Source organism: Borostomias antarcticus (assembly GCF_949987555.1).
Source record: "Borostomias antarcticus genome assembly, chromosome: 6".
Classification (NCBI taxonomy): domain Eukaryota; kingdom Metazoa; phylum Chordata; class Actinopteri; order Stomiiformes; family Stomiidae; genus Borostomias; species Borostomias antarcticus.
In genome coordinates, this window is record NC_140239.1 from 7,238,268 (window position 1) to 7,261,695 (window position 23,428).

At 48.0% G+C, this 23,428-nt stretch overlaps 2 protein-coding genes across 3 annotated transcripts in view; both read right to left on the reverse strand.

Annotated features, from left to right (window-relative positions):
* Positions 1–250: 250 nt before the first annotated feature.
* On the reverse strand, positions 251–19,907 carry LOC311310239 (proprotein convertase subtilisin/kexin type 5-like; the record flags this gene model as incomplete). Its single annotated transcript, XM_084439661.1, has 18 exons — positions 251–1,523; positions 3,737–3,980; positions 4,242–4,342; positions 4,913–5,130; positions 5,481–5,658; positions 6,801–7,034; positions 7,234–7,476; positions 8,098–8,309; positions 8,654–8,849; positions 9,470–9,553; positions 10,711–10,917; positions 11,110–11,255; positions 11,452–11,494; positions 13,799–13,867; positions 15,070–15,270; positions 16,540–16,676; positions 16,999–17,098; positions 19,826–19,907. 18 exons carry the CDS (start codon positions 19,905–19,907, stop codon positions 1,078–1,080), a joined length of 3,141 nt encoding a protein of 1,046 aa, XP_084295787.1. The 3' UTR covers positions 251–1,077.
* The window catches only part of pcsk5b (proprotein convertase subtilisin/kexin type 5b), a 43,607-nt gene continuing 39,678 nt past the window's right edge, over positions 19,500–23,428 (reverse strand). Inside the window, exons 20-21 of one of the 2 annotated variants that reach the window (XM_084439857.1) lie at positions 23,067–23,182; positions 19,500–21,944 (exon numbers count right to left, since the gene is read on the reverse strand). In XM_084439857.1, the coding sequence (XP_084295983.1) occupies positions 21,838–21,944; positions 23,067–23,182 (223 nt within the window). In that variant the 3' untranslated portion in view covers positions 19,500–21,837. Of the gene's footprint in view, positions 21,954–23,066; positions 23,183–23,428 lie in introns of both variants that reach the window. The other variant, XM_084439856.1, reaches the window with a different exon arrangement.

Here is a 23,428-nt window from a genome sequence, read left to right on the forward strand (position 1 = left end):
ACAGGTCCGAACAGTTCACAGTTCTGGGGGGGGGGGGGTTAATATAACACTCCCAATAGCAATATTGGATCAGCTTGATAGATCAGACCACAACTTCTTCAGCCACATCATTACAATCCACAATGAGGAGCCCGGAGTGCTCGCTCTGATTCCAGTCCATGGGTAACAATGATTGAAATGACAATGACAGCTTTGAATTAATTAATTCAAATAGATGCACAGCTAAATAGCACATTTAACAAAATCTACACACAGTGTTTTAATTCATAAAAATAAACCATAGAGAACAAGATCGCAGTGCATTTCTCAACTTCTACGCTCAGCATAATCTTACTAATTATAAGATGGATAAACGGATGGATGGAGGAGATGACTGGATGGAGGACAGTTCAAGGTATGGATGGATGGATGGATCCTCCAGACCAGTAAATATCCAGGCCTCCTTCACTACAGCAGAAATCATCATAAACACAGTGTAAACAAATTAGACCTGGGGTAAACGCAGAACTGAAACCAAACCATCCTTCCCCATTGTAAACCAGGTTTGAATCAAACGTGTCTAAACGGCTTCTGAGCACAACCCTGAGTTCCTTGACCTGGGTCAAATAGTATTTACAAATACCTCCAAATACTTGAGGTGCACTTGATTGGTTCCGTCAGTTTTGATTTGGTTGGTGATTTAGATTTAGCTCTACTGATTTGTTTAGACTGATTTAGTTCCATTGAAACCAACACGCTCAAAAGTGCAAACTCAGAGGTTTCGCAAACCAGGCGCAACTCAAACTATTTTCAAATACCTCCAAAAACTTGGGATACACTTAATTTAGTTCCACTGAAACATTTTACATTTACAGTCATTACGTGCCTTGCTCAAGGGCACAATGGTAGCCAATGATTGATGGGAGAACACTTGTCAGGTGGCCTGGCTCCCGACTCGAACCAGAGACCTTTCGGTCGGACGCTCTGAGGTAACTGTGAACTCAGAAGTTCTGCAAATCCAGCGGCACACAAAATATTTCCAGGTTCTTCCACGTGTGCATCTGAGCCCGGGCCGCGGCACGCCGCTCGCCGCCCCCCTCATGTGAAGGAGTAGCTCTCGTCGTCGTACTCCAGCTCCAGCTCCTCATCCTCCTCCAGGAGACCGTACCTGAACTTCCTGTACACCGTCCCGTCCTGCCCCATGTATACGATGTCGTCGTCGTCCTCCTCCTCCTCCCCCTCGTCCTCCTCCTCGATGATGCGGTCGCTGTACTCTCCGTACGCGCTGGTGGAGGCGGAGGTGGCAGCGTTGGCGGACAAGACCCCGCCTCCTTTGCCACCCAGCTTCTGGTAAGCGGTGGAGCCGACGGCCTTGCTGGCGAGGCCTGCGCAGTAGCGCGAGCGGAGGAGGAGGAAGACCCCGGTGCCCAGAGAGAGGATGAGGACGATGGAGGTCAGGGCGAAGAGCACCGGCCGGCCGCCCTCCTGCTCCGCCAGGTCCTCAGGACTCCCGAAGACGAAGTTCACACCCAGGACACACTCGTCTGGGGGGGGCAGGGGGTCAGAGGTTACAGTTCATCCCCTCAGGGGGATGGGGTGAGGGTGAGGGTGAGGGTGAGGGGATGGGACAAATGTGGAAAAATGTATGTGTGAGAGTTAAAGGGGTCAAATTATGGAATAATTAATAATGAACAAGTGCACAGTAAACATGTTGTCCCCCACCCATGATGAATATTCCTTTGTGGCAATGATGGATTGGAAAGATGGAATTAATTTTTGAATTAATATGATACACTACTAATCTATGAGACCCCTAACGTGTAAAACAATGAGTAAACAAGCCAGGAATCTTTTCTTTTATCTAAACTCTGGATTTGAAAAGTAGAAGTGTCCCTCAGTAGAAAAGACTATACTTTTACTGATACAACAACTTATAACGACTACTACTATGTGAGCTCTAACCAGCTCATGTGGTTGATGACGCTGGTCAAGCTAAAAAGGCCCCTGGCTAGAATGGACTGTTCCTACACTCAGACACTTACAGTTTTTTGTGTAGAAAGCAACGACGGATAATGGATGTTGAAATACAGACATATCTGGCGCTACTAAACACCTCAAGCTCTACTCTCTGCGGATGTAGAAAGTACATGGTTTCCCGAGTTAACTTGTCTGAGACTATACTGAGATACTAAGCATAGTTTTTGATGTAAAAATCTAAATGTACATGTCAATGGAAAATATGCAGTAATATAGCTGCAAGTAGCGGTATGGGGGCCAAGCAGGAAGTGCAACCATCGCATCAAAACCATCCATCCATCCATCGCACCAAAGGAACTCTGGTTCGTGAACCGGTTCGTTTCAAAATTCCTGGAACCTTGGTTCTGTCCAGAGAACGGGCCTGCGTTTCGACCAGTTTTGAGCCGAACCGTTGTACGTCAGCCCACGCCCATGATGTCGTCACGGTTCGCACTGAAAAACCTACTATTTTGTGGTGCCGGTTCGGAACCAGCTTTCGGGTTCCCGAACTCATTTCTTTTTGGTCGAAATGCTCGGAAGCATTCAAAATTAGGTTCACGAACCGGCACCGAACCGGTTCCCTCTTGGTGGAAAAAGCCTATCAGTGTAGGCACAGACAAAAGGCAAAAGAGCTGTGCGCACATCCGACCCTAGTAGGCCAGGTGCTGAGTACATACGTGAGATATTTTTGAAAATAGGACATATGGTTCAGCATAAACGCTCTTCCAGCTTTGACACGTTGGTGGTGCTAGAAAGTGTTTTTCACAAAATCCAACATGGCGGAAAAAATCCAATATGACGGAAAATGACGTCATTGAACCCGGCTTGAGCCAAGGACTGCCTTGTTTTTGAAAATCAGACTAATGGGTCAAAAGTTGTGTGCATAAACGCACCTCCAACTTTGACACGTTAGTGGCGCTAGAGTGTTCGAGATGACAACATGAGACTTGATGACAAGAGTCAGGGGACTCATGAATGAGGGTGCCAAAATGTAAAACTTTTTTTACCACGGTTCTATGGGCTGCCCCATAGACACAACACAATGGGTTGTCCGTTGATGTTCTAACAAAAGAATTACCACAAAATATGCTTCCTATCGGGTTTTATTTATCATTTAGCATAGAACTATTTTAATTCTCAGTATATACATTTGTTAACTTCTGCTTGAACTTTGGGAGGTCTTGACTGAGTTTGGAGGCTACCGTAGAAGAAGAGCCGCTTCCGGGTCACAGGTCTACACAACAACAACAACCACAAGTACAGAGCCTAGGATTGTTTTGCAGCTGGTATTTCATTGATAGTGTTAGGTAGAAGTGTTTGTTGATCAAAACAAATATGGGACGCGGATTAATCTAAACATCTCTGGCTTTGTTGTCAGTACAAATCAATGGATATAACATGATCAATAAAACCCGATCGGAAGCATACTTTGTGGTGATTTTTTTCTCAGAACATCAACGGACACCAGTGACCACTCGGTGCGTTTCCTGTCTTTGAAAACGAGAGTTTATGGTGTTTTTGAGGGATTTTGTCTATGCACCTATGGATCCATTGAGTGTGTTAGCAGCGACGGGCTATATCTCCAGAGTGCACCGTTGGACGAGACTTTGATATCGGCTGTTGTGTATGATCGTACATAACCTTATAACATGGCTTATAATACTAAATTCCGAAGCTGTCCTTTAAGGCGATGGGGTGTAGTCGAAGCTGTCCTTTAAGGCGATGGGGTGTAGTCGTTTACCGTACGAGGTCTTGCAGTCACAGCACTGGTGTTGGAGGGGGCCGTTGTGGGGCGTGTCTCCGCAGCAGGACAGACAGCGTCGATCATCTGACAAGATCTGGAGAGCGGGGCATACCGTACAGTTCCACTGGCCCGGCCCCCAGCAGTCCACACACGAGCGGTCGCATGGAACGCAAACCGGGTCAGAACCCAGAAGACCAAAACCCTTAGAACCCTTAGAACCAGATCCCTGAGACGTAGAATCCTGAGAACAAAACATAGACAGGTACTGTACATATCAAATACCTACACACACACACACACACACACACACACACACACACACACACACAAAGACAGACGCTAATACACACACACACACACACAAAGACAGACGCTAATACACACACACACACAAAGACAGACGCTAATACACACACACACACACACACACACACACACACACACATACACACATACACACACAAAGACAGTCTATCAGAAGACGAAGCTGCTGGAGTCTTACCCCCCAGGGAGTGTAATGGCCGACGGGACAGTCTGAATCACAGATCCCCGCAAAGTGCCTGTAGCCGTGGTAACAGGTCTTACAGGCCAGAGCGCCCTCATCTGGACACACAGGGAAGAGAGGTGGAATTTACAAGTGTGGTTGTATTCATGTGAGTGAACTTGTGTGTGTGTGTGTGCACTAATAGCGTGAGGTTGTGGATGTGAGAGCATGTGAAGTTATATGAGCCTGGGTGAGTATGTGAGGTTTTGTGTGTGTGTGTGTGTGTGTGTGTGTGTGTGTGTGTGTGTGTGTGTGTGTGTGTGTGTGTGCACTAATAGCGTGAGGTTGTGGATGTGAGAGCATGTGAAGTTATATGAGCCTGGGTGAGTATGTGAGGTTTTGTGTGTGTGTGTGTGTGTGTGTGTGTGCGCACTAATAGCGTGAGGTTGTGGATGTGAGAGCATGTGAAGTTATATGAGCCTGGGTGAGTATGTGAGGTTTTGTGTGTGTGTGTGTGTGTGTGTTTGTGTGTGTGTGTGTGTGCGCACTAATAGCGTGAGGTTGTGGATGTGAGAGCATGTGAAGTTACAGTATATGAGCCTGGGTGAGTATGTGAGGTTTTGTGTGTGTGTGTGTGTGTGTGTGTGTGTGTGTGTGTGTGTGTGTGTGTGTGTGAGGTAGTGCCTCACCGTCGCAGGTCTTGCAGGTGGGGTGGCACCTGCGGCACGCCTTGGCCTTGGCGTCCGGGTAGAAGTTGTCCGGGCACACCTGTAGGCAGCGCCCCGCCTGCTTGTGGTACAGGTACCCGTCACGACAGCTCAAGCACTGACCACGCCCACTGCCGTGGCATTGGCTGCATGACGGGTCACATCGGTCGCACGCCATCGTGGTGGCGTTGCCAAAGTGACTGACGAAGAGAGAGAGAGAGGGGGGACGTGGAGGTCACAATTATTGTGTGTGTGTGTGTGTCCGCATTGGGGGGGGTCAGTTCATCCAAGCATTGGGGAGGGAGGGGGGGGGGGGGGGGTTGTGTTTGTTCAGGAGCTTTATAGTAGAGAGGATGAAGCAGGATCTGCCCGTTTGTTTTAGATACAGGGGCGGCATATCTCCAATCAGAGGGCAGGATCTGGAAGCAGGTGCTGAGGTTGTGAGTTGAGTCTCTCGCGATCTTACTTGCTTTCTTAACCGCCCTCTGGTCCTGTCTGTGTGTGAATGAATGCGTGTGTGTGTGTGTGCGCGTGTGTGTGTGGGCCCTACCTGTCTCCGCAGGTCTCCACGCAGCTGCGTCCCAGCCTGAACAGGCCAGGTTTGCAGGTGAAACACTGACCGCTGTGGCGCCCGTGGCATGACGCGCAGCTGAAGTGACAGCGCTCGCACACGCGCTCGTCCCCGTCACCGTAGTAACCCACGGGACACTCAGCCACACAGGTCTGGTCTAGATAGAAAGATGAGAGAGAGAGAGAGAGAGAGAGAGAGAGAGATTAGTATTAGTAGTACTACAGTAGTATAGTATTAATACTAGGGGTAGTAGTATAGTATTAATACTAGGGAGAGAGAGAGATTAGTATTAGTAGTACTACAGTAGTATAGTATTAATACTAGGGAGAGAGAGAGATGAGTATTAGTAGTACTACAGTAGTATAGTATTAATACTAGGGGTAGTAGTATAGTATTAATACTAGGGAGAGAGAGAGATGAGTATTAGTAGTACTACAGTAGTATAGTATTAATACTAGGGGTAGTAGTATAGTATTAATACTAGGGAGAGAGAGATGAGTATTAGTAGTACTACAGTAGTATAGTATTAATACTAGGGGTAGTAGTATAGTATTAATACTAGGGAGAGAGAGATGAGTATTAGTAGTACTACAGTAGTATAGTATTAATACTAGGGGTAGTAGTGGTGGACTCCCCCCAAAGCCGCGCCATTCCAGGGCGGCGCCAGGGTAGCTTCGGATAGCTTATAATCGGTCATATTGTCCTGTAAATATTAAAAAAACAAATGAAAAATGTGTTTCCTATTGTAAGAGTCGAGAATATTTGAAGAAAATAGTGGTACAAGCAGTATTAGTAGAATTACTGTAGGTCATCATGGCTCACTGAGCACTAGGAGAAATAGTGGTATTAGTATTGGTAGTAGTAGTAGTAGTAATAGTAGTAGTAGTAATAGTATGGTAGTGGTAATTGTATTTAGTGTAGTTGTAGTGGTAGTAGTAGTAATAGTAGTAGTAGTAGTAGTAGTAATAGTATGGTAGTGGTAATTGTTATTAGTAGTAGTGGTAGTAATAGTAGTAGTAGTAGTAGTAGCATTGGTATTAGTAGTAATGGTAGTAATAGTAGTAGTAGTAGTAGTAGTAGTAGTAGTAGTAGTAGTAGTAGTAGTAGTAGTAGTAGTAAAAAGACAGCAGTAGGACTAAGGACTACTAAGGACTAGTAGTAGTAGTATTAGTATTGGTGGTAGTAGTGTTTGTGGTAGTAATAATAGTAGTAGTAATAGTAGTAGTAGTAGTAGAAGTAGTAGTAAGATAGCAGTAGGAAAAGTACTAGTATTAGTAGTATTAGGTCATGGTAACTCACTGAGCAGCAGCAGCTGTGCGTTGCAGCTGAGACAGTGGTCCCTGGCCGGGCCTGAGCAGTGGTGGCAGTCTGGGTGGCAGGGCAGGCAGGCGCCCTCCTGGCCCCTGTAGGAGCCCAGGGAACACTGGCTGTAGAACACACAGTGTCCGGTGCCGTCCAGACGCATGTTGGACCCACAGGACAGGCAGGAAGAGGGCTCAGGGCCAGAGCAGGTCAGACACGACCTATCACAGTCTGGGAAATACAATGGACAGCCTATCAGACATGCTACCGTAAGGCCAGGCCTATAATGTGTGTGTGGATGCAGTGTGTGTGTGTGTGTGTGTGTGTGTATGTTGTGTGTGTGTGTGTGTGTGTGTGTGTGTGTATGTTGTGTGTGTGTGTGTGTGTGTATGTTGTGTGTGTGTGTGTGTGTAGTGTGCAGTCTACCTACCCCTGCACTCCGAGGCGTGTGTGTTGTGGTAGGTGTCGGAGGGGCAGCGGGACAGACACTCCCCGTTGTAGCGCACGGCGGCGGCGTGGTGACACGCCACGCAGTCGTCCGAGTCCGGCCCGTCGCACGACGCACAATCGGCATGGCAACGAACACACTCCATCTGCTCGGGGCTGGGGAAGAACCCGCGGGGACAGTCGTCCACACACTCGTCCTTGTGGAGGAAGTAGTACTGCTCACACTCTGGAGTGGGGGGGGACGGATGATGTTCTCCAGTGTCCATAGAAAATCAGCTTTATCGTCTGCTTCATACTTCCTATCATTATCTATTCTATTCTATTGATATTCTATTACAGGCTTGTCTATTCTATTCTATCCATATCGGTTCTATTCTATTCCATTCATATTAATATATATTCTGTTCTATCCATATCTCTTCTATTCCAGCCATATGTATTCTATCCATGTATCTTCTATTCTATTCATATCTGTTCTATTCTATCCTATCCATATCTGTTCTATTATATCCATATATCTTCTATTCTATTATATCCATATATCTTCTATTCTATTATATCCATATATCTTCTATTCTATTATATCCATATATCTTCTATTCTGTCCATATCTGTTCTATTCTATCCATATCTTCTATTCTATTATATCCATATATCTTCTATTCTATCCATATCTGTTCTATTCTATCCATATCTTCTATTCAATTATATCCATATACTGTATCTTATATTCTTTTATATCCATATATCTTCTATTCTATCCATATCTATTCTATCCTATCCTATTCTGTCCATATATCTTCTGTTCTATTGCTCTCTGTTCTGGGAGCGGTCAAGGTCTCCCTACCTTGGCAGAGGCCGGCCGTGCAGCGGGTGCAGTCAGGCGGGCAGCGCAGACAGAGGCCGTCCTGGGGGTAGTGCCCGTCTGGACAGTGGCCCTCACAGGAGTGGTCCAGCAGCAGGTACTGGGCGGAACAGCTCAGGCAGTGGGTGGCATTGCCCAGGCAACTGGCACACCCCCGGGCACAGGGCTGGCACTCGCCCCCCCGCGGGTAACCCCTGGAGTATAGGAGTATATGGGGATGAGAACAGGGATGATATCAAGAGCATATTCTGGTGACATGAATACAGATATCGTGTGTGTGTGTGTGTGTGTGTGTGTGTGTGTGTGTGTGTGTGTGTGAGAGAGAGAGAGAGAGAGAGAGAGAGTGTGTGCGTAAGTATTTGCATGTGTGTGTGTGTGTGTCTGTGTGTGTGTCTGTGCGTCTGTCTGTGTGTGTGTGTTTCTGTGTGTGTGTGTGTGAGAGAGAGAGAGAGAGAGTGTGTGTGTGTCTGTTTGTGTGTGTGTGAGAGAGAGAGAGAGTGTGTGGTACGCGCACGTGTGTGTGGTTCGCCTCGCTGACCTCTGACACTCGGCCACACACAGTCCGTCCTGCAGGTAGAGGTGTGTGTGTCCTGTGCTGCAGCGCTGGCAGCGCTGGCCATCCTGACAGAGGACACACCCCGGCACGCAGTCAGCACAGCGCCCCGACGACGCCTCCCCAAACCAGCCCGCCGGGCACTGGGACACACACGCCTGACGGGCGGTCAGGAAATGACCTGCACACAGCCAAGCAGACGCACACACACACACACAGAAGCACACAGTCAAGCACAAACACACACACGCACAGAAGCACACAGTCAAGCAGACGCACACACACACACACACACACACACAGAAGCACAGTCAAGCACAAACACACACACACATAGAAGGACACAGTCAAGCACACACACGCACAGAAGCACACAGTCAAGCAGACGCAGACACACACACAGAAGCACACAGTCAAGCAGACGCACACACACACACATGCAGGGAGGGGCAGGCAGACAGACAGACGGAAGGAAGCAACATGTCAGTTATGTAGTAGTCTCAGTAGCCTCCCCTGTGATTCTAACATGTATAGTCCCAGCCTATGTGTGTCCCAACCACATGTGACCACTAGCCTGCCACAGATCCGGCGTCCCAGCCTGTCTGGGATATGTAGTCTTAGATCTGTAGTCCCAGCCTGTAGTCTGGGATATGTAGTCTTAGATCCGTCGTCCCAGCCTGTAGTCTGGGATATGTAGTCTTAGATCCGTCGTCCCAGCCTGTAGTCTGGGATATGTAGTCTTAGATCTGTAGTCCCAGCCTGTAGTCTGGGATCTGTAGTCCCAGCCTGTAGTCCTCTTACCTGAGTCACAGGTGTTACACTCCTCCTTCCCAGGGCCTGAGCAGTTGAGACAGGAGGCATCGCACTGCTGACAGTCCCCCTGATCTGACAACACAACCAGTAAACAAGACAACACAACAGGTAAACAGGACAACAACACAAACAGGTCAACAGGAGAACAAGACAACATGAAAACAAGACAAAAAGACACCAGGAGAACAAGACATGAGAGTGTGAGAAACAGTCTCTCAGAGTAGTATATACTGCAGCGTGTACATTAATTAATGTACTAATTAGTATTAGGTATACTTAATGTTAAGTATATTTGTTCTGGAACTAACCCCAACATTTTCTAATTGACTGTTGGCTTCGGAATGTTTGTTGGATGTTAGGGTTTGAATGTCTGATAAACTGTCACTTTTCTAGTTTGATTTGGGTTGCTACACCTTTGTTGAATCATATCTGTTCTGGACTTAATTCCCTTTTAGTCCTTTTCTCCATCCATCTTCCTTTTATTGTTTGTTAGAAGCAATGTCTGTAAGTATTGGAAGCTATAATCATTATGTCTTTATAAGTAAGTTAAAGCATAATTTTGATTAAACTACAGTAAAGGCCAGCTAACTATATAAAAAAAGCTAATTCGGAAGCTAATTCATACTAGGTTTGCAGATAATTTCAATATACCTTTTGTACAGTACTATATATTGTACTTATCTTCTATGTGTTATCATATAAGTTGTGTCAATTGTCAAGTTAGAGTTGAATTGCATAGATTTTATTAATAGCAGTTATCCATATTGTATTTCTCCTTTCAAAATGACATTGTGAAGACTAGGCTACAAACTTCTAAGGTCTACTTTGTAACTGTATGTTTTTGTAATTGTAATTGCAGTTTTACAGTCAAACCAGCTAAATCCCTTGAACTGCAAGCATCAGCTGCTTGTGGAGTAATTTGAATCACTGTTTACACTGCTGGATAGCTAGGCACAGCTGCCTAGTGAGACCAGTACAATATTATTAGTATATATGTATATTCCACACCACAAGGGGGCCTGTATAAACAGCAGAGTGTATTCTATCCAGGTGGAGTGTGTCTGAGAGAATCTAAAACAAATTCTGATTCTGATTCACAGTGTGAAGCACAATTTCCTAAAATGTGAATTGTTGTGGAGGAGGGAGGAGATGGAGGGAGGAGATGGGGGGGGGGGGTGGAGGGGAGGGATGGAGCAGATGGAGGGTGGGGTGGGAGGGAGTGTTCTTACCGTTGCGGAAGCGTTTGTCGGGGCAGGGGGCGGAGAAGCGGTCGTCCACGCACTCCCCGCTCCGCAGCGTGAATCCGTCCTCACAGGCGTCACAGTCGTCGTATTGGGGGCCTCCGCAGGTGCGGCAGGCGTGGTGACACGGCTCGCAGTCCTGGCTCTCCTCGTCCACGAAGAAACCCTCCTTACAGTGCTCCACACACTCCCCGTCTGGAGGACACACACACACACAAATACAGACGCACACACACACACACAACACAGATGCGCACACACACACATACACCACACACAGGCACACAAACAAACACACAAACACACAGAGGTACACATGGAAACACGCACATAAAAAAAACACTCACGGGACTATTTTGTGTGCGTGTGTCGTGTGCAGTCCGTTACCTGAGACGTAGTATCCCTCCTCACACCAGTAGCACTGGGCCTGATCACAGTTGACACAGTGAGGGTCCTCACAGTGAACACACTGCATGGGGGTGTCGACACTGTAGGTCCTGTCTGGACAATTCTGATAGCAGTCTGGACCTAGCCTGGATGGGGGGGGCAGTGTGTGGGTATTTGTGTGGGCGTGAGTGTGTGAGTGTGTGTGTGTGTGTGTGTGTATGAGAGAGGCAGAGGAAAACACAGTGAGAGACAGTGTGTATGTGTGTGTGCGTGTGTGTGTGTGTGTGTGTGTGTGTGTGTGTGTGTGTGTGCGTGAGGGTGAGGAGGGTGAGGAAGACTTACTGGTAGTAGCCCTCCGCACAGGCGATGCACTCCCTGGGGTTCTCTGTTGTAGCATAGAGAGGAGAGCAGGCTGGTGTTATCCACCCATCCCAGACTTCTCCTCTAAACACATGCGTTTCCCTACCTAGCCAGCAGGTGGCACCCTAATACCACTCCAGACAGACAGACAGACAGCCAGGTCAACAGCTCTGCTCTGGTCACCCTGGGTCTGGGTGAGATCTCACCTCTCACACCACACACCAGCGGAGTCGGACCAATCCCGACAGATTTTACTGATCTGACTGCATCAACCAGTCAGAACTGTCCGACTAGCAACCTGGGAAACATGATACTGTCAGTCCTCCGCAGCAACACAACAGGTGTAGGGAGGGAGGGGGGGGTGGGGTGGAGGGGAGATGGGGGACGGAGGGGAGATGGGGGGCAGAGGAAGAGAAGGATTATAGGAGATGAGGGGGGGGGTGGAGGAGGAGGAGGAGGAGGAGGAGAGGAAGAGTGACAGATAGGAGAGACAAAAGCTCATTCTTCAGCTGAGTGCCCCCTGGGACATTCCTCACTGGCAAGATTCTCTCTCTCTCTCTCTCTCTCTCTCTCTCTCCCTCTCTCTCTCTCTCTCTCTCTCTCTCTCTCCCTATCTCTCTCTCTCTCTCTCTCTCTCTCTCTCTCTCTGTCTCTCTCTCTCTCCCTCTCTCTCTCTCTCTCTCCCTATCTCTCTCTCTCTCTCTCTCTCTCTCCCTCTCTGCCACAGGGCCAAATCAGGCCTCACAGCACCCAGAGCTCAACACCTGCAACAAGCCAGTACCTGCAGGAGCAATTACTCACAGCAAAAGAGAGAGAGAGGGAGAGAGAGAGAGAGAGGGAGGGAGAGATAGAGAGAGAGGGAGAGAGGGAGAGAGAGAGAGGGAGAGAAAGAGAGAGAGAGACAGGAGGGGGGGCTGTGTTTATCTGACATCACAATGCCTCAAATAAATATTAATGGAGCATGCCAAGCTCCACAGTCTCTAGACACACACATCACATCACATCACATCTCTCTCTCTCTCTCTCTCTCTCACACACACACACACACACACACGCGCACACACACACACACACGCACACACACGCACGCACGCATGAACGCAGCCACTCACACAACCACATACACACAGACACGCGATTTGACCCAGTCAGCCTACAAACAACCTGTGACCAATAGCTACTTTCATATGATATGCTATCACCCTGGGGGGGGGGGGGATAGAGCGAGATAGAGGGAGAGAGAGCGAGAGAGAAAGAGGGAGAGGAAGAGAGAGACAGAGAGAAAGAGAGAGGAAGAGATGTGTGCAGCCTGCTGTGAAGAACGTGATAACCAGAGGGTGTTGAATGAGTTCAGAAGATGATGCAGCATAACAAGTGTTGGGGGGAGGGAGGAGAGAGGGAGGGTAGAGAGTGATAGAGAGAGGGAGGAGAGAGAGGGGAGGTAGAGAGAGGGAGGGGAGAGAGGGGGCTTCTATGTTGTACTCTGTGTCTTATCACTCTCTCTCAGGCTGGAGGGGGCTTTGATGGGGTTGACTCTCTCACACACACACACACACACACATACAAGCACATGCACGCACACACTCACACACACACACGCACAGCAGTTTTATCACTGCACTGATTGCTCAATTCACCTCCTAGGTTCTAGCCCCCGGGCGGTGTAGCAGAAACAATAATCTTCAAGTCTTCATCGATGTGGCTCTGCGTCTAACTCTCTCTCTCTCTCCCTCTCTCTCTCTCTCTCTCTCTCTCTCTCTCCCTCTCTCTCTCTCTCCCTTTCTCTCTCTCTCTCTCTCTCTCTCTCTTTCTCTCATTTATATGACCCATGCAGAGACAGGGCAGGGTAGGAAGGGAGGGGGGGTAGAGAGGGAGGGTAGGAAGCTGGTGTAGGAGGCTGGGGTGGGATGTAGGAGGCTGGGGTAGGAGGTAGGAGGTTGGGGTAGGAGACTGGGTAGGAGGCAGGAGGCTGGGGTAGGAGGTTGGGGTAGGAGGTTGGGGTAGGAGGCTGGGGTAGGAGATAGGAGGCTGGGGTAGGAGATAGGAGGCTGGGGTAGGAGGCAGGAAGCTGGGGTAGGAGGTAGGAGGCTGGGTAGGGTGAGGATAGATATGAAGTGTTCTGCTGTGCTGGTAAGAGAGAGATGGTGATATCAGACTTACAGGGAGCTGAGAGGATCAGCTACAGTCGCTAGTCAGTTACTCAGTCTGGGTAGTGAAATTCTCATCCCCATATTCCCAGCCTCTGTGAGGTCTGGTAATGGGGGTGTGGTGTGTGTGTGTGTCTGTGTGTGTGTGTGTGTGTGTCTGTGTGTGTGTGTGCTCTACTTACTCTGTAGGCACTTCTTACAGCCTTGCTCGCAGGGCAGACAGTCCTCATACTCTGGATCCTCCACCTCACCTAGGACACACACACGCACACATGCACATACACACGTTATACAAAGCCATCCATTCATTCTGTGTATTGTGTATAATAATAATAATAATAATAATAATAATAATACCGTGTATTGTGTATAATAATAATAATAATAATAATAATAATAAGAAGAAGAAGAAGAAGAAGAAGAAGAAGAAGAAGAAGAAGAAGAAGAAGAAGAAGAAGAAGAAGAAGAAGAAGAAGAAGAAGAAGAAGAAGGAGCTATTCTCTATAGGGTTATTACATATGTAACACAGTGTGTTTAAGAAGACACATGGCTTGTATAGCCCCTAGAAGATGTGTGTGTGTGTGTGTGTGTGTGTGTGTGTGTGTGTGTGTGTGTGCATGCGTGCGTGCGTGCGTGTGTGTGTGTGCGTGTGTGTGTTAATGTGAGGTTTCCTCTGAGCTGTGGAGTAACAGCAGACTGGAGGACCCAGGCTCAGGATCAGTCTAGACACGTCTGCCACATATGATAAGAATTTCCTCTCATCCTCCCCCCTCCTCTCTCTCTCATCCTCCCCCCTCCTCTCTCTCTCATCCTCCCCTGCTGGTCGTTATCTCTTTTCGTCTCTCTCTCCCTCCCTCTCTTTCCGTTTTCCTTTTGTAAACTTTCTCACCTCCATATCTACTTTTCCTATCTCTCTCTCTCCCTCTCTCTCTCCCTCCCTCCCTCCCTCCTCCCTTATCTTCCCCTGTTCTCTCATCATCTGTTCTTTCCTCTATGCTCCATGGCTGACAGCCAGCCTCTGCCTGACACCTCAGCTCTGCTGGGACAGACAGACCATAGACCACTGTCTTTGTGTGTGTGTGTGTGTGTGTGTGTGTGTGTGTATGTTTGTGTGTGTGTGTCTGTCTGTATGTGTGTGTCTGTATGTGTGTGTCTGTCTGTATGTGTGTGTCTGTCTGTATGTGTGTGACTGTCTGTCTGTATGTGTGTGTGTCTGTGTGTGTGTGTCTGTATGTGTGTGTGTGTGTGTGTGTGTGTCTGTCAGTATGTGTGTATATGTGTGTGTGTGTGTGTGTGTGTGTGTGTGTATATATGTGTGTGTGTGTGTGTATGTGTGTGTGTGTGTATATATGTGTGTGTGTATATGTGTGTGTGTGTGTGTGTGTGTGTGTGTGTGTGTGTGTGTGTGTGTGTGTGTGTGTGTGTGTGTGTGTGTCGTCCGTCGTGTTCTCACCTTCTCCACACTCCAGGGGGACGCACGCTTCGTCCTTGAGGTAGTGGGCGGGGCTACAGTGCAGGCAGTGCTGGGCGGAGGAGCAGAGGGAGCAGTTGGCAGGACACGCCTCACAGCGCCTCCTCCAGGAGGGGAAGAAGCCCTCTGGACACGCGTCACGACACTCCCCCGAGTACAGGTACCTGGGCGTCCCAAACTTGTCTACAGGACACATGGACAGACAGAGAGAAAGATGGACAGAGAGAGGGATAGATAGAGAGAAAGACAGATACAGGAATAGACAGAGAGATAGATAGATAGAGGGATAGTCAGAGAGAGAGAGAGAGGGAGACAGAGAAAGAGAGAGGGATAGATAGAGAGAAAGACAGATACAGGAATAGACAGAGATAGATAGATAGATAGATAGATAGATAGATAGATAGATAGATAGATAGATAGATAGATAGATAGATAGATAGATAGATAGGGATAGATAGAGAGGGAGACAGAGAAAGAGAAAGAGAAAGAGAGGGATAGATAGAGAGAGAAAAGTCAGAGAGGGGTAGACAGATAGAGAGAGAGATAGACAGAGAGAGGTTATAGACACAGAGAAAGAGGAATGGACAGATAGAGAGAGAGAGAGGGATGGACAGATAGAGACATAAGACAGAGACAAATAGGAGTGAGTCTTAGATTGGTCATTTTGGCACAAACCAATGGCAGAATATCCTATAAATGCCTCAGTCAAACTGTATTGCCTCTAGACAAAAAAACAACTAGCCCCATCATACTTATGCCTTCTGAAATGCCTCTGATTAATGACAAAATGACAGAAAACTGTCCTAGAAGGTTAAGAGATCAGGAACTGGTGTCGACATAATCAAGACATTATATACCTACTGGGAGATGATCATCCATCCTTGTATCAAAGCTGGCTCAATGAGCTGACCGATTACTGTACAGCCCTGACAGGATGGTTTATCCAGCCAGCGAGAGAGAGAGCAGAGTTGGAGAGAACAGCACACTCAGGGGTCCTCATGTTATTGTGTTGTCTCCCTGACATCCAGGCGGCCTCCGTTTTTAATCTGAACCACATTTCAAACAGGCCGACCGGCCAACCGTCTGTCTGGGCCTGTAATTGATTGTGTCTGCGTTTTTGTTCACGTGAGGAACCGAGCCCAGCTCCGGAACAATCTGGCACGGATCTGCTCCTGATCTGCTAGGGCGTTTGTGTGTTTGTGTGAAACTGGAGTTCCCCAGTGTCAATATTAGACTACCAGAGAGATCTGACAGTCTCTGACAGACATATGGTGGTTTAACAGCCTGCTAACATTGCCAGACCAGGGGTGTGTTTGATTACACTTTTGGGACGGTTCCATTTGGTTTCATCATACAGGGTAAACTAAAAACAATCAAACGTCAGTTTTGGCTGGAGTATTTTGTACGCAGCGTCTGTCTGCTCTGCTGCCCCGAGCCCGAACAGCATCCTACCCTTGTCACAGCTGGTGCAGTTGTCCGGTCCCCCGTCCTCACAGTCCTGGCAGGTGTGGTGGCACGGGTGACACTGGTGCTCCATGGGATAGCGCCCCCTCTGGCAGCGGATCACACAGCTCCCCTCGTCAAAGAACCTGGCAGAGGACGTGACCGCGTACAGCGGCAGTGTTGGTGAATGATGACAAAACCCATCATATCATATATCATATCTATCACGGCTGGATAGGTGAAAGCGTGGGCTTCTCTACGCAGACGTTACCAATCCGGTCGTATCAGATCAGCGATTTATCAAACGGAAAGGAGAAAGAAAGGACGTACATTTTCAAAACGGCGTCGCCCAACTCTCCTCGTGTGTTTCCTTTAGCTCCGAGCAGAGGTATGTCCCAACAGAAATACAATATGGCGGAGGCCGGTGCCCTCTGACCGGCTTCGTGACCTCTGACCCCCAGGACTCACCTTAAGTTGGAGCAGCTGAGGCAGTCCTCCGACTCCGGTCCGGAGCACAGGCGGCAGGTGGCGTCACACAGGTGGCACTTCCCATGACTCATGTACTCTCCTGGAGACGAACAGGAGAGGAGGAGCTTAACATCACCCCGCTATGACCTGGCACCTGATCCTAACCCTGTCACTAGACCTGACCTGGTCCTATCTAGGGACCTAGTACCTGGTCCTAACCCTGTCCTAGGCCAGACCTGGTCCTAACCCTGACCTGGTCACCTGTTCACACAAAGCCTAATCCTAATCTTGAGCTAGTTACTCATGTTGCCCAGTCATCATTCTCTACATACTGTAGTACCAGTACCTAATCTATTCCAGCCCTATTACCAAGTCTTAACCTAGTCCTAGACCTGATATAACCCCCTACTCGTGTCTCAAACAGAACTTTGTTCCTGAGGTCTACAGCCTGTATCTGGCCTGACACTGAAACAAGAGCTGATCCATAATGAGTCATTGGGACACTTCCGCATGGTACCACTGGTGTAATGGATCCCTAACGCTACATCACCCCTGATGCTGTGGAAACCCTACCCACCCTACATCATTATTGATATTCTCAACGCTCAACCCACGATTTCATCTGCCCCATGACCACCCCCCGTCCCTCCCTCCTCCAAGCACCAACCCCATCCCACCTCAGTATTGTAATTTGTGAGGACCAGGCTTGGAGCAGGGGAGGTGTGTGTGTGTGTGTGTGTGTGTCAGAGCCCTCCATAGCTGCATTGTGCTGTATGTTGGTCTGAGGCTTTCTGGGAAAAGCTGGATTGTTTCCATCAAACAAAAGCATCTCTTTGTGCCCAAACACAACAGGCAGAAGCCCCATTCAGCCCAGTCATTCACGGCCATTCAAAGACCCCCCTTCCCCTCTTCTCTCTCTCTCTCTCTCTCTCACACACACACACACACACACACACACACACACCTCAGGGATGGAAGCAACTAAACTAAATTGAACACAGACAAGACACTTTGAAAAAGTTGTAGAAGAATATAGGAAGAAATAAAGACAAGTCACTGGGGGAGAGAGAGAGAGGGAGGAGGACAGAGGGAGAGAGAAAAGAGAGAGAGAGAGGGAGGGGGTAGTGAGAGAGGGAGGAGGACAGAGGGAGAGAGAGGAGAGGGATAGAGCGAGAGAGAGAGGGAGGGAGGAGAGGGAGGGGGAGAGAGGGCGGGAGTGGAAGGAGGAGAGAGAATCGGATATAAAGGGAGACAGGGGAAGTTTGACCAGAGCAGTTGGCTAATCTTCACATACGAAATGTGTAAACGAGAGAAATGTGTAAACAGAGAAAGAGAGAGAGCTTCTGACTATGGATGCTGAATTATTAACTGGCGGAATAAATGTAAAGCTACTATGGTCCTATTCACCTTCTAAACTGTTCTTGCTGCAGCTACGTGACGTGTCTGTGATGTTCTCCTACCTGACTACTCTGTGTGCTCATGTTCTCCTACCTGACTGTGCTGATGTTCTCCTACCTGACTTCTCTATGCTGATGTTCTCCTACCTGACTTCTCTGTGTGCTCATGTTCTCCTACCTGACTGTGCTGATGTTCTCCTACCTGACTTCTCTATGCTGATGTTCTCCTACCTGACTTCTCTGTGTGCTGATGTTCTCCTACCTGACTGTGCTGATATTCTCCTACCTGACTTCTCTGTGTGCTGATGTTCTCCTACCTGACTCTGTGCTGATGTTCTCCTACCTGACTTCTCTATGCTGATGTTCTCCTACCTGACTCTGTGCTGATGTTCTCTAGTTACCTGACTCTGTGCTGATGTTCTCCTACCTGACTCTGTGCTGATGTTCTCCTACCTGACTCTGTGCTGATGTTCTCCTACCTGACTCTGTGATGATGTTCTCCTACCTGCCTCTGTGATGATGTTCTCCTACCTGACTCTGTGATGATGTTCTCCTACCTGACTCTGTGCTGATGTTCTCTAGTTACCTGACTCTGTGCTGATGTTCTCTAGTTACCTGACTCTGTGCTGATGTTCTCCTACCTGACTCTGTGCTGATGTTCTCCTACCTGACTTCTCTATGCTGATGTTCTCCTACCTGACTCTGTGCTGATGTTCTCTAGTTACCTGACTCTGTGCTGATGTTCTCCTACCTGACTCTGTGCTGATGTTCTCCTACCTGACTCTGTGCTGATGTTCTCCTACCTGACTCTGTGATGATGTTCTCCTACCTGCCTCTGTGATGATGTTCTCCTACCTGACTCTGTGATGATGTTCTCCTACCTGACTCTGTGCTGATGTTCTCTAGTTACCTGACTCTGTGCTGATGTTCTCTAGTTACCTGACTCTGTGCTGATGTTCTCTAGTTACCTGACTCTGTGCTGATGTTCTCCTACCTGACCCCTCTGATACTGAAGGCTGAAGGAGGAGGTGTGGTCAAACCATGTTGCTGGACAGAACTATGGTGACATAAGGCCCAGTAGAAACGGAAGAAAACAAAAAAAGATGAACAGATTAAACATTTTAATAAGAACATTAAAGTAAAAAAAAGAACTCCCAGACTAAGGTTGTAGAGAGTGACATTAATATGCATTGACACAGGTATTACAGTTGTACACAGTAAAAACAAATTTAAGAGGGCCGTCTTCTATGACACGTATCTAGGGGTAAATTCAAGTCATCTTAAACAATGACCCAGAATACATTTCAGTTAACCGAAGGGATCTATCCATCTTTATTCAATTCAACCAGCAATACAATGCAACACCCAACACTGCCGTGACTCAGAACAGGCTGAGGGTAGAGGAACCCACCAATAGGACAGGATCTGACCCACAGCTGTGTTCTGGAATTCTGGAATAGGATTACGGAACCTCTGGGTTCTAACTGAGGGTTCTCTCTTCAGGGGTTCCATCGTGTACAGGTCTTACAGAACAGGGTTCCGGGTTCTCAGTCGGGTCAGAGAGAACGAGACTCAGATGCGAGTTCTGTTGCTCGGTCCGGGAGACACAGAGCAGCTGTTCTCTACGTCAAGCTGGAAGAAGGCAGGGTTGGGGTCAAATCCCATATCACTATGCTTGACATTAATTCAAATGAGTCTGCAATAGATTGATGACTTTTATTAATTTAAAGTTTTGCATTCTAACTTATTTCCCAAAATTGACGGGATGAAACGGATTTGACCCCACCCCTGGTTGAAGGCAAGGCCACCGGCAAAGATTGTACTTGGGGTGCATTTGATATATCTCAGCGTGAATGTGTGGGGCCTGCTCCACCGGTCTCATTGCACCACCTAAACTGAATCAAGTGCACCTCAAGTATTTGCAAATGGTATTTGACCCAGGTCGGCAACAGTCTCACCATAGTTGTCTACTGACCAACACCTCTGACCCAGTCCAGTCCCGAGCGGTACTATCCCAGAAAGCAGTGCACACCTGGGTACAAATACTATTTGAAATCCTTCCTTTGCTTGAGTGTGCCTGGAGTGCATGGCGGGTGTGGTTTGCATTCTCAGGAACAGGACCATTGTTTTTGACAATGGAGCTGATCAAGCACAGATAAGTAAATAAAATGATTTCTAAGTATAATTTTTTTCTGGACCCAGATCTAATGCAGTGACATAACTGACTAAGGATGGATGTGTGAAAGCTTCATAGTGCTGCTGTTTGAGGGGGGGGGGTGTTAGTCTCACAGGGGAACACGCTAGGAGGTGTTGCATGGAATGAGCTAGCATGTACAATGGAACGATGGAACAGATGCTATAAATGCTTATGAACTAATGCCACAGTCTGAGATGCGCTGTCACTCATCCACTCAGTCACACACACATACGATAAAGACACTCGCACACGGCCACACACAGCTGAGAGGGCGAGTTTGAGAACAGAACCAGAGACTGAGATGATGATGAGGATTTGTATCGGTGATGCCCTCTGCACCCCAGGGGTCATGCGTCTGTGTGATAGGATGATCCTATAACAACTGTGACAGGATTTTAGCATCTGTCACTTCAAGTGTTTGCAAAACCCTGCCCTGTGTGCATTTGTGTGCTTGGTTTATGCATGCGTGTCATGAGTGTTTGTTTGTTTGTGCGTGCATTTCTGTGTGTGTGTTGTGTTTGGTTATGAGTGCATGTGTGTGTCATGTATGTCTTTGATTGTGCGTAGGTGTGTGTGCTTTATGCGTGTGTATGTCTTCAAACCCCAGGTAGCATCATCCCAGACAGTTTTCACATTATTGAGTGAGCTTCTTTTTTTTTTGTTTTGTTTATTTACAAACAGACCGCTGGGCTCCTCCTGGGTTCCTCACTTTCATCTGTGCATCGTAGTTGCCCTTGACAACAAGGGACCCAGTGAACACACAGACGTAAACACAGATTCACAGGGTCACAGAGTCACTCCAGCAAGCTACACATCCTACACTGGCAAAAAAATAACAGCTTACACATTATTTTGGCATCGATGCTTTGGTCACAAAATACCGACACATTATTTGTTTTGTTTTGTTTGTTTGTTTGTTTGTTTGTTTGTTTGTTTGTTTGTCTGTCTGTCTGTCTGTCTGTCTGTCTGTCTGTCTGTCTGTCCCAGTCGTTTATACCCTGACCTTGTGTCCCCATACAGAAAAATAAAGGTAGGTTTGTTGTAGTTCTGTCATCGCACCTCCGACGCAGTCCCTTTAAGAGGCACAGATTCTCTTATAAATTACGTGACTGTGAGTGAGTGAGCGGGCTGGCTGGCTAGGGGGTGGGGGAGGGGGGGGGGGGGGGGGGAGTAGAGGGGCGACCCCTCTGTGACCCCCACCCCCCCCCCCCACCACACTGTCCCCTCACGGGCCGTCCTGTCCCGTCATTCCTTTAAGGAACATGTTCTACAGCACAGCTGCTGCAGCACCTTCCTCTGGCAAAGATTGTTCTTTTTTACGAGCACGCAGAAACTGCCCTCCACCCATGATTCTTCATTTGCTTTCCACAGACCAGGAAGAAGAGATTAGGGGGAGGGATTGTATTGGTCAGGAGAAGGCAGGAAGAGCCGGGTGATTGGTCAGGGTGACAGGAAGAGGGTCAGGTGACAGGAAAAAAAAAAAAAGAAAAAAAAAAGTTTGGGTTTTGATCCATCAGAGGTGTGATGTCATCGGAGGGAGGGACAGATTGACGTCCAGCAGGAATGATCGGATCCACGTTGGAAAAAAGGTGAAAACAGAAATTTGGGGGGGAAAAAGAGAGAGAAAAGGCAAACAATTAGAAAGATTTCAATCCCAAGAGACAAAACATAATGGCATTTTCATCAAATAAAACTCAACCTCAAGTGGATCCACAGTCTGTCATAGGAGCCAAATCACAATCGCCATTCAGATGTGTCTTTTGAGCTTTTCAATATGTTTCTTGTTCAGTTTGAATAACACACTAGACTCAATTGGTTGGCCAATAGAGCTTTTGTCCTGTGTTTGATAGGGTGGTTGACAGAGTTGAGGGTGCACTGAGGGAGCATGAGAGGGTCATCAGCAGAGAGGTCACACAGGAGAGGCTGGCGTCTCCTCCACAGCATTCAACCTGTCTGTCTGTCTGTCTGTCTGCCTGCCTGTCTGTCTGTCTGTCTGTCTGTCTGTGTGCCTGTCTGTCTGCCTGCCTGCCTGTCTGTCTGTCTGTCTGTCTAGACAGATTAGACAGGATTAGGGGTAGAAATGGATGCATGAACACCGGAAGAGAGAGTGAAGAAGAAACGAATGGGGATGAAGAACAAGGAGAGATTCATGTGAATCAGACAGGAAGACAGGTTACATTTTGTGAGGCAGCATTATGAATGTGTGTGTGTGCGCATGTGTGTGTGTGTGTGAGAGAGAGAGAGAGAGAGAGAGAGATAACGCGAGAGTGAGTGTGTTAGAGAGTGAGGGGGGGACTGTGTGTGTTAGGGGAACAAATGTGGTCTAGAACGAACGTCTGTCAGAAAGTGAGAGAGAGAGTGCGAGAGAGAGAGAGAGAGAGAGAGAGAGAGAGAGAGAGAGAGAGAGAGAGAGAGAGAGAGAGAGAGAGAGAGAGAGAGACGCAGTATGTGTCAGAGGGATGTTAAGCACTCACCATCTTTGCAGATGGTGCTGACCACACACACTCCTGCCTCCAGGTTGTATCCGCTCATACAGGTGCTGCAGTTCCTCTCCCCGGGCCCTGTACATGACTGGCAGCTGAGGTCACATCTGGAGGGAGAGAGACGGGGAGAGAGAGAGAGGGAGAGAGAGAGGCAGGAGAGAGAGATGGGAAAGAGAGGGAGGGAGAGAGAGACAGCAGAGAGAGGGAGAGAGTGATGGGAGAGAGAGCGAGAGAGAGATGGGAGAGAGATGGGAGAGCGAGATGGGAGAGAGAGATGGGAGAGAAAGATGAGAGAGAGAGAGACGGGAGAGAGAGGGAGAGAGAGATGGGAGAGCGAGACACACGGGAGAGAG